At 40.9% G+C, this 14,848-nt stretch overlaps 1 protein-coding gene across 1 annotated transcript; it reads right to left on the minus strand.

The window, feature by feature from the left end:
- Positions 1-598: 598 nt before the first annotated feature.
- Positions 599-14,515, minus strand: KCNMB3 (potassium calcium-activated channel subfamily M regulatory beta subunit 3). The gene is given in 6 exon segments (XM_036017717.1): positions 599-1,684; positions 1,686-1,746; positions 1,749-1,827; positions 2,989-3,187; positions 6,386-6,577; positions 13,424-14,515. Coding segments are annotated over 6 exon segments (927 nt in total). The 5' UTR covers positions 13,567-14,515; the 3' UTR covers positions 599-1,431.
- Positions 14,516-14,848: the final 333 nt, after the last annotated feature.

A 14,848-nucleotide genomic window follows, 5' to 3' on the forward strand; every position in this document is an offset into this window, starting at 1 on the left:
GCAGCTGTCTCTTGGAGGTACTGATTGCATTTCCTTTGGGTATAGAGTCAGGAGAAGGATAAAGCTGACTAAATATTGAAACTTAGCAGGATATTTTTGTTATCTACTAACATTTTTAAGTACCTCTACTGGGTACCAGAAACTGCACTAGATGTTTCACATACTCTACCTTGTTTATTCCCTAAAATAACCCTCTGAGATGAAAAGAGAGACTCTAACAATTCAGCCAAATTGCCCAAGGATACATTCTGAAAAGTTGTAATTATGGCCTAAAAAATTCCAGTAACTTACTCTGAGACACATGCTCTCTCTGCCACTCCACACCAGAAAGAGGAGAAAACACCAAAACTGTTCATTACTGGTCAAGTCAATGTTGCTCAATTTGATTATTCTGTTTATTTGGTAACTTGTGACTTAAAATTAATTTCTAAAAGGTGTCAAGTTGGCTGAGGATCAAAGTTTCTGGTTTGACTACATCTACCTGCTAAAGTTGCTTCAAGTCCCATTCTTTCTGTTGTCCGTGAAGTAATTTTTTAGTAAAATTTTAAAGCTACTTTGAAGCATGCTGGTTTTCAGAACAGGATTTAAACTCATATTCAGCTTAAGTCTGGAAAGAACCTGTTGGGAGAATCTTGTGACTTTCATTATTTAATACCCACAGTTTATTCCTCAATTAATGTATGGACAGTTGTTGAGGATCCACGTGAGACTCTTCTACAATGCAGATTATCTGAGATGAAATTTTACATTCCATCCAATACAGCTTACCCCTACTTCACAACACATTTCTAGCCATGTCCCCCACTCTTACCAGAAAGTGCACAAAGAACAACAGGAGCTTACAGAATGCATAATTAACTAAAAATATAGTGCTGAAAGAAAAATCACATGGTACATAGTCAAGTTAGGTACAAATACTCTAAACTTAGTGAATTTTTGAGGCAGGGGCTTCCCCCTATCATGAAGGGTGAAGTAAAATGGCAGATCCACGTTTTTAGATTACCAGGTTACTATCTTCCTCTGGTGAATGAACTGCTCTTCATCTGGAATTTTTTTGAGACATATTTGAATGTGAACTATACTGCATAGAACTAGACTGGTGGTTCAGTGCTCAGTAGGTTAGATACCCTCAGCATTTATTTCCACATTGAACAAGTTCTAGCTAGAGCTGAAACTAGGTGAGGGACAAACTACCTTGCTCATTTTACCAGTGAGAACAAAAAGTTGGTTTGTGGTGGAAAGAGATTGGGAGTAGAAAAGATGGTGAATCTGTAAGGTATTTATAAGATAAACAGAATACATATGAGACTTTATAGTTTGTTTGTTTTTTTCATTCCCATATCGTACTTAACTGCCTCTCATGGCTAATTTGCAAGCAAGCATAATTAAGTCCTCAAGTGCAGAAGTCCCAGGTGCCTGAAGGCCAGGACTTCAATTTGGCCACCACCTTGAGATTTCTCTGCTCCTCCCCTTGCTTCTCCCCACACTCCACAGCTTGAATCGATGCTGTTCCCTGTAAGGTACTTGGCCACCTATCTCGCCCCTAAGTGCAGTGCTGTACTGTTCACATAGCAGGGACAGGTACTGTGTTAATCGCACCATGCCAACAATCAGGACACCGCCCAGCAGAGTCAACGAAGGCCAAAAGAAACAGTGGAAGATAGCCATTTGGTTGTACTTTTTATGAGAATGACATCTTAGATTGGCTGTCTGGACTGTAGAAGCATGAAAAGGGGGTCCCATTTTGTGATCGAAGAACTCCTTCATGTCCAGGGTTGCTGTTGAGCAAATCACTCCTATCTTGGTGCACTTCGGTGTGTAAAAGCACTAGGAATATGAAGAAAGAAGAAAGATGAGGACACTCTTCCCGATATCAACCACTTCACAGTTTTAATTCTGAAAGCTTCAAAGCGAAGCTATTGATGGGGAGTTTCAGTCTCAGAAGATGATGAAACAAACCTATTAGCTCACAGGGAGGGGTTGTCAGGAGGGCGCACAGTGGAAAGGCCGTTCCCAGGCACGAAGCAGGGATGTGGGGAAGTATTTTCAGAATAAAGACATTGCAGAATAGGCAATGACCAACCTCATAAGGACCACGCTCCTGACCATGTGGGTACTGGGTCTCTCTCTTCCTGGACAATAACTCAATCTATTTGACATTTAACAAACATTTGTTGAAGCTTTCTATGTGCTTTCAACACCTATTGATCTCCTTATTGTCTTTGTCTTGATTTCCTGTAGTAAAATCTTTCCAAAGGATTAGCATATTGAGATTTTTGTCCTAGGCCCACAGAGAGGGGCCCTGCCTGGGCTCTGGTTCCGGGAGGCAGAACCAGGGGATAAGGGAGCTCTATCAGCTGATGATTTTTCAAAAAAAGCTTGAGGTTTAATACGACCTCCACTAGGCACTCCAGGCAGTGTGCAATGGCCTATAAAAATATAGAGACCTTAAAAATTATTGCATCCAAAATAGAGAACAGAAATCATCAGATTAAAATTAGTGATTAAGTAAAGGCAGCAAAGTGTCACATTTCAAGTAGTCTCATACACTCCGCTTGATCAACAGATGTAGATGTACACTTTATATGAGCCAGCTGAGTAACTGACTAAAGTCAAAATTATAGTACTCCTTTAAATTTCTCTGAGGACAAAAATCACTTGCTTGATTTAAAGTGGACTGTGGTGCCTTTCACCATTTGTGATATGACAGGGAGTGGGACTTCCAAAAGTAAGACTTCCAGAAATGACTTCAGCCTGTAAATTTCAGACACAAGTTTGTGAATTGGAATAATGTCTCCCATTTCTATTTACTCCATTTTTCCTCCAGCGATGCTTTTAGCTTCATCTATCCTGATCTGACCACTCTCAGAACATTAACTGGAAGCAAACAGATTCATCCCTAGGAATGGCTGTGCGTATTGCATCGTGCAAGGGACAGCCTGGTGTAAAAGGGCTGCTGTAACCAGAACTTGGTGATTAGAACATTACCTTGGAATTTATCTGGACAGCCTCTTCATTATAATGTAGGAGAGCTTTCTGACCTGAATGGGTGAGGTTCACAAGCACCTGAAGACAAGGGTACTTGTCCTGACCTTGGCAATCCACACCACAAGTGAAAGAACAGTCCAACCAGTCATCCGTGATACATGTATGGATGATAGTGCAGTTCGATTCTTCTCTCTGAGTGCTTCAATTTGAAAAAATTAAATAAATGATCTTCACCCTCTGGAAAACATAGTTCTATATTTCTAATGTGGTAACCCGGGACATTTGTCTATGTTGAGTAATGGATGACGATCACAGAAGGCACACAATAAATAACCAGGGAGCATGGAGGATGGGGGGCAGGAACTAAAGAGCAGCAAAGGCCAAGTTCATCTCAGTTATGACCCTCCAGGCACATTTCTCACTACACCAACCTTTAGATCAATGGTTTTCAAACTTCAAAATCATCTGAGTGAGTGTTAGAATGAAGAATTTCTCAAAATGTGTTTTCCATGCTTCACTCGCAGAGACAGATTCACTTGATATAAGCTAAAGCCCAGGAATGCCTGTCTATGGAACAGTTTTAAAGGAACGTGTATTTGGAGAACCATACTTTGGTTGATATTACCCTAAATCCTGCAGACAACAAAATTCACATACACTCAGAAATAATGATCTCTCATGCCTCATCCTAAAATGCATCCTTTGCAGACAGTCCAGCCACAAGGCTCTTAGTCCATGCAGCCTCCGAAAGTTCTGGTAATGAAGTACCATTCCACTTACATTTACCTGCTGTGCTTCCAAACAGGCAAATGCAAATCATGCAAGAAATCTCTCATTAGAAAATTTACCATGTTTTTGCTCTCAGTAATTTCTTGAGGTCAGGACCTATATCCTGTTCATCTTGACGTTCCTCAAAGCTTAAAGCACAATGCCTCTCATATAGTCAAGTCTCAGTCGATGTTGGACTGAATTAACTTTTACTTGGAAAACATTCCTTGAGAATTTGCATATGTATGACATACACAGAATGTCACAGCAGCAATGAGAAGTGGCAGACAAAATTCCTGCCCATGAAGACTTTGAGGTGGTGGTGAAGAGAAAGGACATGTAGGTGTGAAATAATCAGAGAACAAGCCCAAAATAAGGAGGTGGGGGTAAGAGGATGTGCTTTGATTGAATGTGTAAGACAAGCTCCTGATGCACACTCACCTCAGAGTGGGTCCCTATGTTTATTTCCAGCTGCCTTAAAAACAAGAAGTTAGAGTAGCAAATCCTAAAGTCAATATTTGAAAAGCATTTTTAGCCAGGTTCATACTGCACTCTCATTAAGATCTTTGACCATCAGTCATCATTTTGCTTTCTTAACATAACAAACCTGAGACAGATGATGCAGTTTAACACAATCTTAAGGCATTAAAAAAAAAAATCACTGGATGTGGCCTAGAAGAAGACAATGCCGGACAAGTGAAAATGCAAAAATGGAGAATAAAGTTCTTTCACAGGTTTAGCACTGGCCTGCTTTTTCACAAAATTAGTTTCTCTACTTATTTAGACTGGGCATCTTCAAAAAACATTTAGAATTGTCTGCTCATCTGTGTTAGAACTTAAGCTCTCTAAATCCTAACTAAGTGACAAATGGAAGATGACTCAAACCGTCTTGGAAGATTTCAGGAAGCTCCAATACAGAGAGCAGGACATGCTTTGCTATGCCCGGGGGCCAGGCCAGAGCCTTCCAGCTGGAGCCAGGGGTGTTTTTAGGGCTGAAAAAAAATGGGCATGTACTTTCAATAGCATTGTGTGTTCATTCATCTACAAATAGACAAAATCCATCATTTGACTGAGAGATGAGGGTATAAGGGAGTTGGGGTAGGTATAAGCTACCCAAGCCTCTTAACTATCATCTTTTATGGAGTGAAACTTATCTCTGGCGACACAAGATTGCAAGGCAAGAGATGACAATTCACCACTCTTAGGCATTCAGTAAATTAAGTAATTTCCAGAAATTTTTAGAAAATGTTTTTTAAATACGAGCGACAGCTTGATGCCAATTTGCAAAAAGTATCCTTAAACCATCTCCCAAATACATCACATTCTTAAAAAAGTACTCTGTGCGCACACACATATTTATTCAGTTTACATAGATATATGTAATACAGATCAGATAGAAATTAGGTAGATTAAATAGAATAACAGGAAAAGGAAAGTAGAAAACTAGAACGAAGTCAAGAGTGAGGTTCAAACATGTAACCTGCAGATCATAAGATCCCTTACAGTTATGAGAAATGAAACTTGGCTTTGAGCTTCTTAACAGCAAAAGCGATAAAGGAAACACAACCAGGTATCACTTCGCTGGTATCCATTGAATAAACATAAGCAGGTTGGTCTGGTGCTAACACCAAACAGAAAATGCCCCGTGACCCTGCTAAGAGTGGCACTGTGTGCTATAGTGGATGGTCACTTCCACATCGTTACCCTAATAATGTTAACGCAGGATTGGTGGGGGATGACTCTAATAAATAATGCAAGTAGGCCACCCACTTCCTCTTCTATTACTTCTTTTCACTGAACTCATAGGCCTCCCTTTTCCCATTCCCCCAGGCCCTTGCTTTCCCAGCACTGCCCTCCCCCAAAGTACTTCCTGTTATGTGAGCCATTTTCCAAAGTTAAACAGCTCCTCTCCCGGCCCTAATCAAAACACCCCCGACCATTGCAGGGAACTTCATTTAAGTATTAGGAAATTCTTATCTTACGTCAGAATGACAGGCAGATTCTTTCCTGGCTAAGTGGCCTTGGTGAGTTATGTGGCCTGTCTGAGCCTCAGCTTTTTCATTTATAAAATTAAACTAATGCTTCCATCATGGGTTTGTTGTAGGTTTAAATAGGATAAAACATAGTATATTTGTCATGTATTATCTATTTAATAAATGGTAACTACTATTACATGTATCTAATAAGGAAATTAATTAAAAGAAAAGGAAGAAAACTAATATTTATTGAGCAACTACTACGGGCCAGGTAGACATTGTCAAACTCAAAGAACTCAGACTCAAAAACTTTTACTGTGTTCATGTAGAGAAGGCTTCACTGCACCTTCCCTGTGTGTTAAAGGAAGGATGTATCGCCTACAGGCATACCTAATTTGTGGATTAGTTGTTGAAAGTATTTTTGAGATTGGAGTTGGGGAGCAGCAAAGAAATATCCTCCACTTTCTTACCACCTCTTCCTCCACACCCAGCTGTCTCCCGCACTGAGGGAGGGACAAGGGATTCTACCTTCCCTGTCCTCTGCTCCAGTCAGAGGGGCTGCAGAAACTAAAGCCAGACTCCCCTCCCCTGCGCATTGTGCCTGGATCTCATCTGAATCGGAAACTCTGGGTCTGTCTTTCTCTATTTCTTACCTGTGCATGAAGGGCTTTAGGATGGTTATTCCAAACAAGAAGAACATTAGAACTGAGAAGCCCATCATTGTGAACCCAAGCAGCATGGCTCGGTCCTCTCCAGCACTGGAAGGCAGCTGCTTTTGCCTATCTGGTGGGTCCCCACCATTGTGGTCTGTATTTCTCTTCCTCCCTGAGGCAGATAAGGCTGTCCTTTGGTGAAAATGGGAAAGAGATATTTCAATAGGCTTATAAAGAAGTCAGAACAATTACCAGCCCATGGCCAGTGGAGGGATCATCCCATTTGCTGCCCACCTAAGGTTTGTGAGCAGATTTAATGCAACACAATGAGATCCCATATTCAGAGCTTAATGAAAAGTCTTTTCTGAACATGCTAAAATGATGTGTTACAAATTTTTTTCTTGAGTGGAACAAACAACACTATGGAATGTTGCCTGGTGGAAGTCTTCAGAGACCCGTCTAGCCAATGGCTAGGAACGAATTACCTGTTAAACTAGCTTCCGTTTGTTTTATGTAAACAAATGGTATGAACTTGCTTATCTTTCAGGGTTATTGCATGTGTCCCTGAAAGTATTTTTAACATTCTTTTATGACTTTCATTTGGAAAGAATGACTCAAAAAGTTCACATTTGGAACTAGCAGCATCCTGAACTAGGATTTGACTTGATCTTTCCTATCCAGCTATTGTTGGAAGGACAGCATAGCTGCCATAGGTCTTTCCGGCCCGAGGCCCAGTCCCCTCAGAAGGATGAAGGTTTCACTGCTGTCTTCTCTCAGTTCACCCACTTCTCTCCGTCCATGAGTGGCCCTGTGTTTCTCTCCTCCCTCTCCCTGCTCTGCAGAAGCAAAGGATGTAATAAATTCTTTCACAATAGTGTGTATAGTGAATAGTAAGGTCCATCACAAGGGTTACAAACTGGTGACCATGGACAGGATCCAGGCCATAAATGCGTTTTGTTTGGCTGTGTGTGTGTGTTTTTAATGTGTGATTAGTTACTAACACTCTAAAAATCATGAAATCTCATAAAAATGCTGATTTCTGACTTTTGAAAGCATCACAAGGTCCAGGTATCTGCCTGTGAACAGCTAGCCAGCCCAAGCAGAGGCTGCTGCTGAGGACCGCAGTGTGTCCTACCATTTGCCTCAGGCCCACCACTTCCGACGGCCAGTCACTTATTCGCTATCCCCTACTCGGAAAGCAGTTCAGGACCGAAGGTAATTCCAATTTGAGAGGCTCAGCAAAACCTTAAGCCAAACAAATGCTGCTATAATGGAAGAGAGTCAGGCTCCATTCAGCTACATAAACGCTATCTAAATTTTGGAGCCAAGCAAAAACCCTGTCAAGGGAACTGCTAGGTTTGTTTTTGTTCTTTTTTTTTTTTTCTTCCCAGAGTGTATGTTATAGTTGATCCCCCACCCTTCGCTTTCTTTTCCCTGGCTCCCCTTATACTGGCAACATCTTCAAACTCCAAAGAGAGTAAGGGGGATGTCAGACAATCCAGGATACTTCAGGATCCCGCACCTGGAGGCACTGCCTCTGGAGATGGCAGCTCTTGGTGGTTAGTGATACTTTGGGGATCAAGGACCTGGTTGGGGGACTTTTAGTCTCCTTTCATATTTTAGTCAGTCTCTATCATTCCACCCTCAGAGAATGAGCAGGAGAAAAAAATTTAATGAAATCTTAGCCAGTACATTTTACAATGTATCGACAGACGTGACAGATTAAAATTTGGATAGTTTGTTGGGTAACACTCCCAGTACCGCACCCCCCCCGCCCCGGCCCCCAGCACCCTGCATTTTCCCTGGGACTCTGGGAGTGGACTTCAGTTGCTTTGTAGCATAAGGCATCCTGGAGGTTTCCTGTAGGGACCATGGAGGCCATGTGTGAAGAAGCTTATTGTGAAGTCTCTCTGGCATTTCCGATGCATTGCCTTAACAAACCCATTTATAATTGTATGATACACAAAACTGGCATAACCTAATTCTGATCTAATTTAGGAATAAGACAGACCTGGTCGTATAATACTAGACTGTATTTTCTCTTTCCAATATTTCTGCCCACTTTGTTGCAAGGCTTTATGAAAAGTCAACAACCTCACTGATCATTTGTGAAGAAGTTAATTCATGTTTGGGGGAAGGATAACATAAAATAATCACTAAGAATGAATACACAGATACATCTTTATTATTGTAAAAGTAATTAAGCTGTTTCACTTGGATGGTGGACTAGACACCCACTCTAACTGCTAACAACTACAAATTCTGGCCAAAGCTTTTTTTAAAAAGTTGGAAATACTCAAAGGACAAAACTTCTCTGAAAGGAGGAACTTAGGGAGGAAAGCAGACAGAAGGAAACTTTTACCTTGAGGGCATTTGCAGAACTTGGTGACCCTGAGCTTCAGCATCACCGTGTGTGGGGAGTGAAGGAGGACAGGAAACAATGCCCTGGGCCCATCCAAGGTATGGGATTTAACACACCGCTCAGCTAGAACGAACCCCAAAAGACCCCATACTCAGTGTAAGAATAAACTGGAAATAACCACCTCAAACCCTGAAACTCGTAATGGGACAGGGGAGGATTATAATCTCTCCCCTGAGATTTTGTAACTTTAAGGTGATCCTCAAGAGAATTTTAGCCTGAATTCACACTACCTAGGAAATTCAAAAATCCTAACCTAACAATTGTGTTTAATGTTGTCACAAGTATGTGTCCCTTTGGCAGCTGGCAGAAGCAAATACATACCTTAGAGGAACTCACCTCAAAGGAATCCTATAAAGTTTCAAGGACTATGTGTTGTTACTCAAAAGTCATAACACATACAGCAAGGGACTTTGAGTGAAAAAAAATAGACAACAGAATTAGACCCACCAAACACTTCAGATATTTAGACAGCATATAAAACTGTATCTATAATATATTTAAAGAAATAAGAAAGGATGAGAAATATCAGAAAGAGCCTAGGACTCTAAAATATGCCCAATGTAATATTTTTAAAAATCAAGTAGAATTTCTGGAAATAAAAAATAAAATCATTGAAATTAAAAAACTTAGTGGAAAGATCTAACAGTGGATTAGATACATCCGAAAAGCTAACTAATTAGTAAACAGAGAGAGGGATCTGCAAAACAGATTATAATACAGAGAGGTGTCTTTAATGGCAAATGCAGAGAGGTCAAGAAACATGAACGATAAATAGCAAATGTCTAACATAAAGCCTTTTCAGAATTGCAGGAAGAGGAGAAGAGAAATAAGTCAGAAGTAGCATTCTAAAAAGATGATAAAATTCCAGAACTGATGAAGGCCACAGTCCCAGATTCCTGAAGCCCGTTGAGATAAAATCAGAAGAAGCCCACACCTGCACACATCACAGAGACGCTGCACAGACACTGAGACAAGCCCAAGCTTGAAAGCTTCAAAGTAGCCAGAGGGAAAGACAGACTAACTTCAAAGGAATGACAGATAGGCCGAAACTTCTCTACAGCAAGGACAGAAATATTGTTGATATGCTGAGAGAACGCAACTACAGAACTCTACGCAGAGCAAAAATCCCTCAAGAGTAAGTATGACATAAAGACACTTCAGAAGCACGCAAAGCTGAGCTGACCACCAATGGAACCTCACTAAGGAAAAGGCCAGGTATTTACCTGAGACAGGGAAAACAATTCAGATAGAAGAGTGGAGATTTAAACAGAAATGCAGAGGAATTGAGTAGTTTAAAAAAAGATATTGACTATATAAAATAATATCTAAATTTAATTTAAATTTAAATTCTTTTTAAATTTTAAAACAAAATTATCACCATCATTATGGAGTTAAAAGAAAAGATAAAAACGTAACAAAAGCAGATAACGTGCAGGGGGTGCCAGTGTGTGTGCTGAAAGCCTGATGCTTTTCTGACAGAACACACAGACATTGGCTTCTCTTTGAGAAGTTCAAGGCTATGTGCTAAAATTTCTGGAGTATCCACTAAAAGAGTGTAAATACATAACTTAACTTCCAAACTAGTAGAGGAAAAAAGAATGGAAGGGAAGAAAAATCAATCCAAAAAAAACCCATCAAGAAAGGGTGAAATCCCGTGGAAAAGACAGGACAAGTAGACAGCACAAAAACACGATAGAAAAAATCCAAGTACGCCAGTAATGACAATAAATCTAAATGGATTAAATGACCCAGTTAAAAGAGAAAGATTGTCAGACTAGATTTAAACATAATTTTTATGAAAGATGCATCTAAAACACACATACAGGAAGGCTGAAGTTTGTCAAGCAAAGTCTAACAAAAAGCTTTAAGAAGGTAATAACATTAATTAAATGTTTAAAAATTCACCTGAAAAATCTAATACTAACCTACATGCACCTAATAGCATTGCCTTATTAACAGAACTGCAGGGAGAAATAGACAAAATCCACTATCAGGTTATGAGGTATTTTCACATACTCCCTCCGTAACTTATAGCTTAACCAGACAAATCGGGAAGGAAATAGATTTCAGTAATGCAATTAACAAGCTGTATCTCAATGGTAACGTAGAATACTGTCCCCTACAGAATATGTCTTCTTCTCAAACATGTATGGAACATTCATGAGACCTAACCACAAACTGAGCCATAACGAAAGCCTCAACAAATGTCAAAGAATTCATAAAAGTAATAGTAGTTTTTATGTTCATTTTACGAAGTTCAAAAAACAGAGAAGAAAAGTCACTCACAATTCTACTACTTAGAAGTAATGACTGTTCACTTAGTGGGTTATTCTCCTCCTCTATATTGCTTTAAATAGAATGAGATCACACTGGATACAGGGTTTGTTTGTTTTTTTAATCATGCCTTTTTCATTTAACTTAATAAGCACTTTCCCATGTCAGTAGCAATTCTTTGTAACACTCCTGTTGGCTACATAATACTATTCCATCAGTTGGATATGCCATACTTTCCTTAACCATTTCCTTATTGTTGAGTAAGTTTTCCAAGACCATAAACATCCCTGTAATTAACTGTATGGTATTTACAAGCACCTTTCATCCAAGGACCTCAAAGCACTTAAGAATGATCTAATTTCGCTCTCCAGCTAGAGATAAATAAACAGCATTTTTATTTCTTTTTGCCAGTTGTACATCTCCTCCCATAACCACTGTTTACCTGGAGATGTTTTACTCAGTCAAGGCAGAACCCACCCCCTTTCTGTCCTCGCCCCTGCAGACAGAACTGACTTTCGCATTCTCCGATACTACACATTGCTACAGGCGCCTCCTGGCTTAACCTGAGGCAAACTCAGTTTCAAAGGTTTGAACATGCTCCTTGGGGTGTGATCCCTGCAGATTCCAGCAGCCTCTCCCTGCTACATTGTACCTGGAGCAAAAAGTGTTCCAGAAAGGACTCATGGACACACACAACAGTGCGGTGATTGCCATGGGGAGCAGGGTATAAGGGGACTTAATGGTAATGGGGGAAAAAACACAATAAAGATAAATAAACGTGTTCCTTAGAAAGATGCCACAGTTCATCAAAGCCTGATAATTCATCTGACAGTCATTGCACATGTGTATGTAATGTCTAAGCAATGTGTATGTTAAATTAATATTTCCCTCTACTTTGTGTTGCAGAAGAGATTTGGGTAATTGTTTTTACCCTTCTATTTTTTAAAACCCCCTTCTATTTTTTTAATTATAAAATCATTTAACATCTTCTTTTGAAACAGCTAAGTGAATGAGGCTAAGTCAATGAGGTTCATCGAGTTTGGTAAGTGGAAAAAGCAATAATCCAGTCATGGACTTCAGAAATGAAAATGGGAGACCGTTGCTGCAGGGAGAACACAGCTGCTCATCTGTCTGGTTAATTGTGTTAAGGACGAGGCTTTAAAACTTGTTCCATTGCAAGTCTGTCATTTGATCTTCTGCCATACAGTGATTCACTTTAATTGTCTTTTCACAAAAGCTTAGTTCATTTTTTAAGAGAGAAGTGTTTTTGCCTGTATCTCTTTCCTCTGTGGTCTGTCTGTTCCTTCCTCTTCCAGCTCCCACATCCGTCCAAACCCCTGTATCTCACTCTCCTGCGCTCTTTCTCTCTAATACCCTTGAGTGTAGTTGAAGGGTAGGGGAAGTGGGTAATGTGATGACCTTGGTGATCTTCATCGTTTCCACTTTCTCAGCTCCCAACTCCGCTGACAAACCTCAGGTTTTTGGGTGGAGTGAGTGAAGCTGGCTGTGAAATGGACCCCTCCCAGGAATAAGCTGGCTAGTTTTTCAGGTCCCATTCCTCCAATACCCTCAGGCCTTGCTCTTCTCTCAATTTTGGTGCCTGCTTCTGACTGCTCCTCCCCCTCTCACCAAACTCAGGAACAAACAGAGAGAGTGCAGCTCAAGGCTTTCAGACCCTGTGCTTTGCATTCATTCCCCGAGGGAGAAAAGAGGTCCTTAAGATAGCAAAACTATCTCACTTCCCCTCTTAAGAAGATACCTCACTTCCTCCCTTAAGATGGTTAAAAACAATGGCTAAAATATATAGACAGTATGATGAAATACTTCAGCGAGCATGCTAAGGCTATTACTATCTCCATTTCACTGACCAGGGGATGAGGCAGAGACAAATTAAGCGACTTGCTCACAGCCATCCGGCTAGTTAAGTGGCGGAGCTAGGATCTGAATCCAGGCCTGTGACTCCAAGACCCAAGCAGGCTTCAGCAACGGGACCAGATGCTGGCAGTCACTTCCTCATTCCTTCACTCAACCAAGAGATATTTATTGAGCACCAACTATGTGCTGGGCCATGTTCTAGTGCCTGGGAGCCAGAGAGGAGTTTAAAAGGTCACTGGCCTCCAAGAGCGTGCAACCTGGAGGAGGAAATCAAGGAAAAGGGATGCAGCCTCCCGAACATCACTGCTGCCGGGGAAGCCTCCAGTGCCCCCTGGGAGGCAGCAAGTGGGCACCCTCAGAGGATGATGACCAAACTCAACAACCAGACTTGTCATGGCTGTTCTTCCTCCAGCCACTTGTTGAGCGAGATTCCCATTACAGGCTGAGAGATTCTGGTGGTGACTTACCTCCCCTGGCGCTGCCGGCCACCCTGGAGTGTAATTTGAATGGGGATGCTGAACGGCTGCATGAGACCAAGGGGCTGGGCAAGATGGATCCCTTCCACCTGAGTCATAGCCTCTGAGGGTGCCGGAAGGATGATCTCAAGCATCAACGGAAGCAGGGTCCCAGAGGGAGCCACCAGTGCCCCGCATGGGCAGCCATCAAAAGCATCCCCACCTCCAAAGCTGCCACCTGATGGTGGGCGGTGCCCGCTTTGCTGGACACGTGGGAAGTCAGGGCAGGCCTGCCTGTGGCTCTGCAAATTCCAAACAAGGCTGAACAGTCAGCTCTAGAAGCTCAAGAAGCCCCTCCGTGGTTTTCTGCAGCCAGACTCCTTACGGTCTCCCAGTGCCTGGCCCCCACCTCGTCACCTGTGTTCTGCCTCAGCAGCCAGGTCCATCGCCATAGAGACCTAACCACTTGTGGAAAGTTCTGAGGCCCAAGGGACCCTATATAATTGGTGAGGACAGACATACTCAGTTTAAGGTTTACAAAAAGAGGAAGTGTGTTGCCCTGGCCACGTTTCCTTTTTCACAAGTTGTCTGTTAAGGTGCAGTAGATTAGAGAATGGATTTTTCTGGTTAATGCATGTTCCGATGAGGAGAATGTTCCTATACCATATGTGATTTCCCAAATATTCAAGCCCAAAGGACCATCAAATAACTTACCTTTAAAGCTATGTCAAAGCTTTAAAAACTATCAAATGCCATGTTATCTTTCTTTGATAACCTAAAAGGCATTTGGGGATCTTTTAATAACCCTCAAATCATAAACATCAATTATCATTATATGGCAGCTTACTGGAATGTGGATGATAGAATACTAGCTCAACTACTTTTGCTGTATGTTTTTTAGTAAAGGTAATATTATCTTAACATTTTCCTAAACAGCATGAGCAAGACTTTAAGTGTAATCTCATCTATAAACATCCTTGTCTATATAGCTGTGTTAAATGTTACTTGCAGCTACTTTAATGTTGTTTAATGGAAATATATAATTTACCTACTTCTGATTTGTATTATTTTTCTGTTACAGTTATGGACTAGGCCCTTTGTAAACTGCTTGTTTTTAATAAAATGCAATTTGGAATAAAAACTGATTGCAACCAGAATTTTTTTGTCTTCTGCCTCCTATTTGCAACTTAACATTGTAAATATATAATAACTTTTCTCTTTCAGATTTAGATGTGCTAATAAATCCCCTCACAATTTGGTATGTAACTCTGTTTGAAGAAATGAATGATTTGCTGCTATTTTTATGTATTTGATTTCACCTCAGAAATATAATAATTTTGGAGCCTGTGAGACCCCTACTTGTCACGCAGAATTTGCACCTGCCTTTGCTGGGACTTCCCAGTCATTCCCCTCTCATGATCCTTATAGTTCCATTTA

The sequence above is a fragment of the Phyllostomus discolor genome, chromosome 2 (assembly GCF_004126475.2).
Source record: "Phyllostomus discolor isolate MPI-MPIP mPhyDis1 chromosome 2, mPhyDis1.pri.v3, whole genome shotgun sequence".
NCBI lineage: Eukaryota > Metazoa > Chordata > Mammalia > Chiroptera > Phyllostomidae > Phyllostomus > Phyllostomus discolor.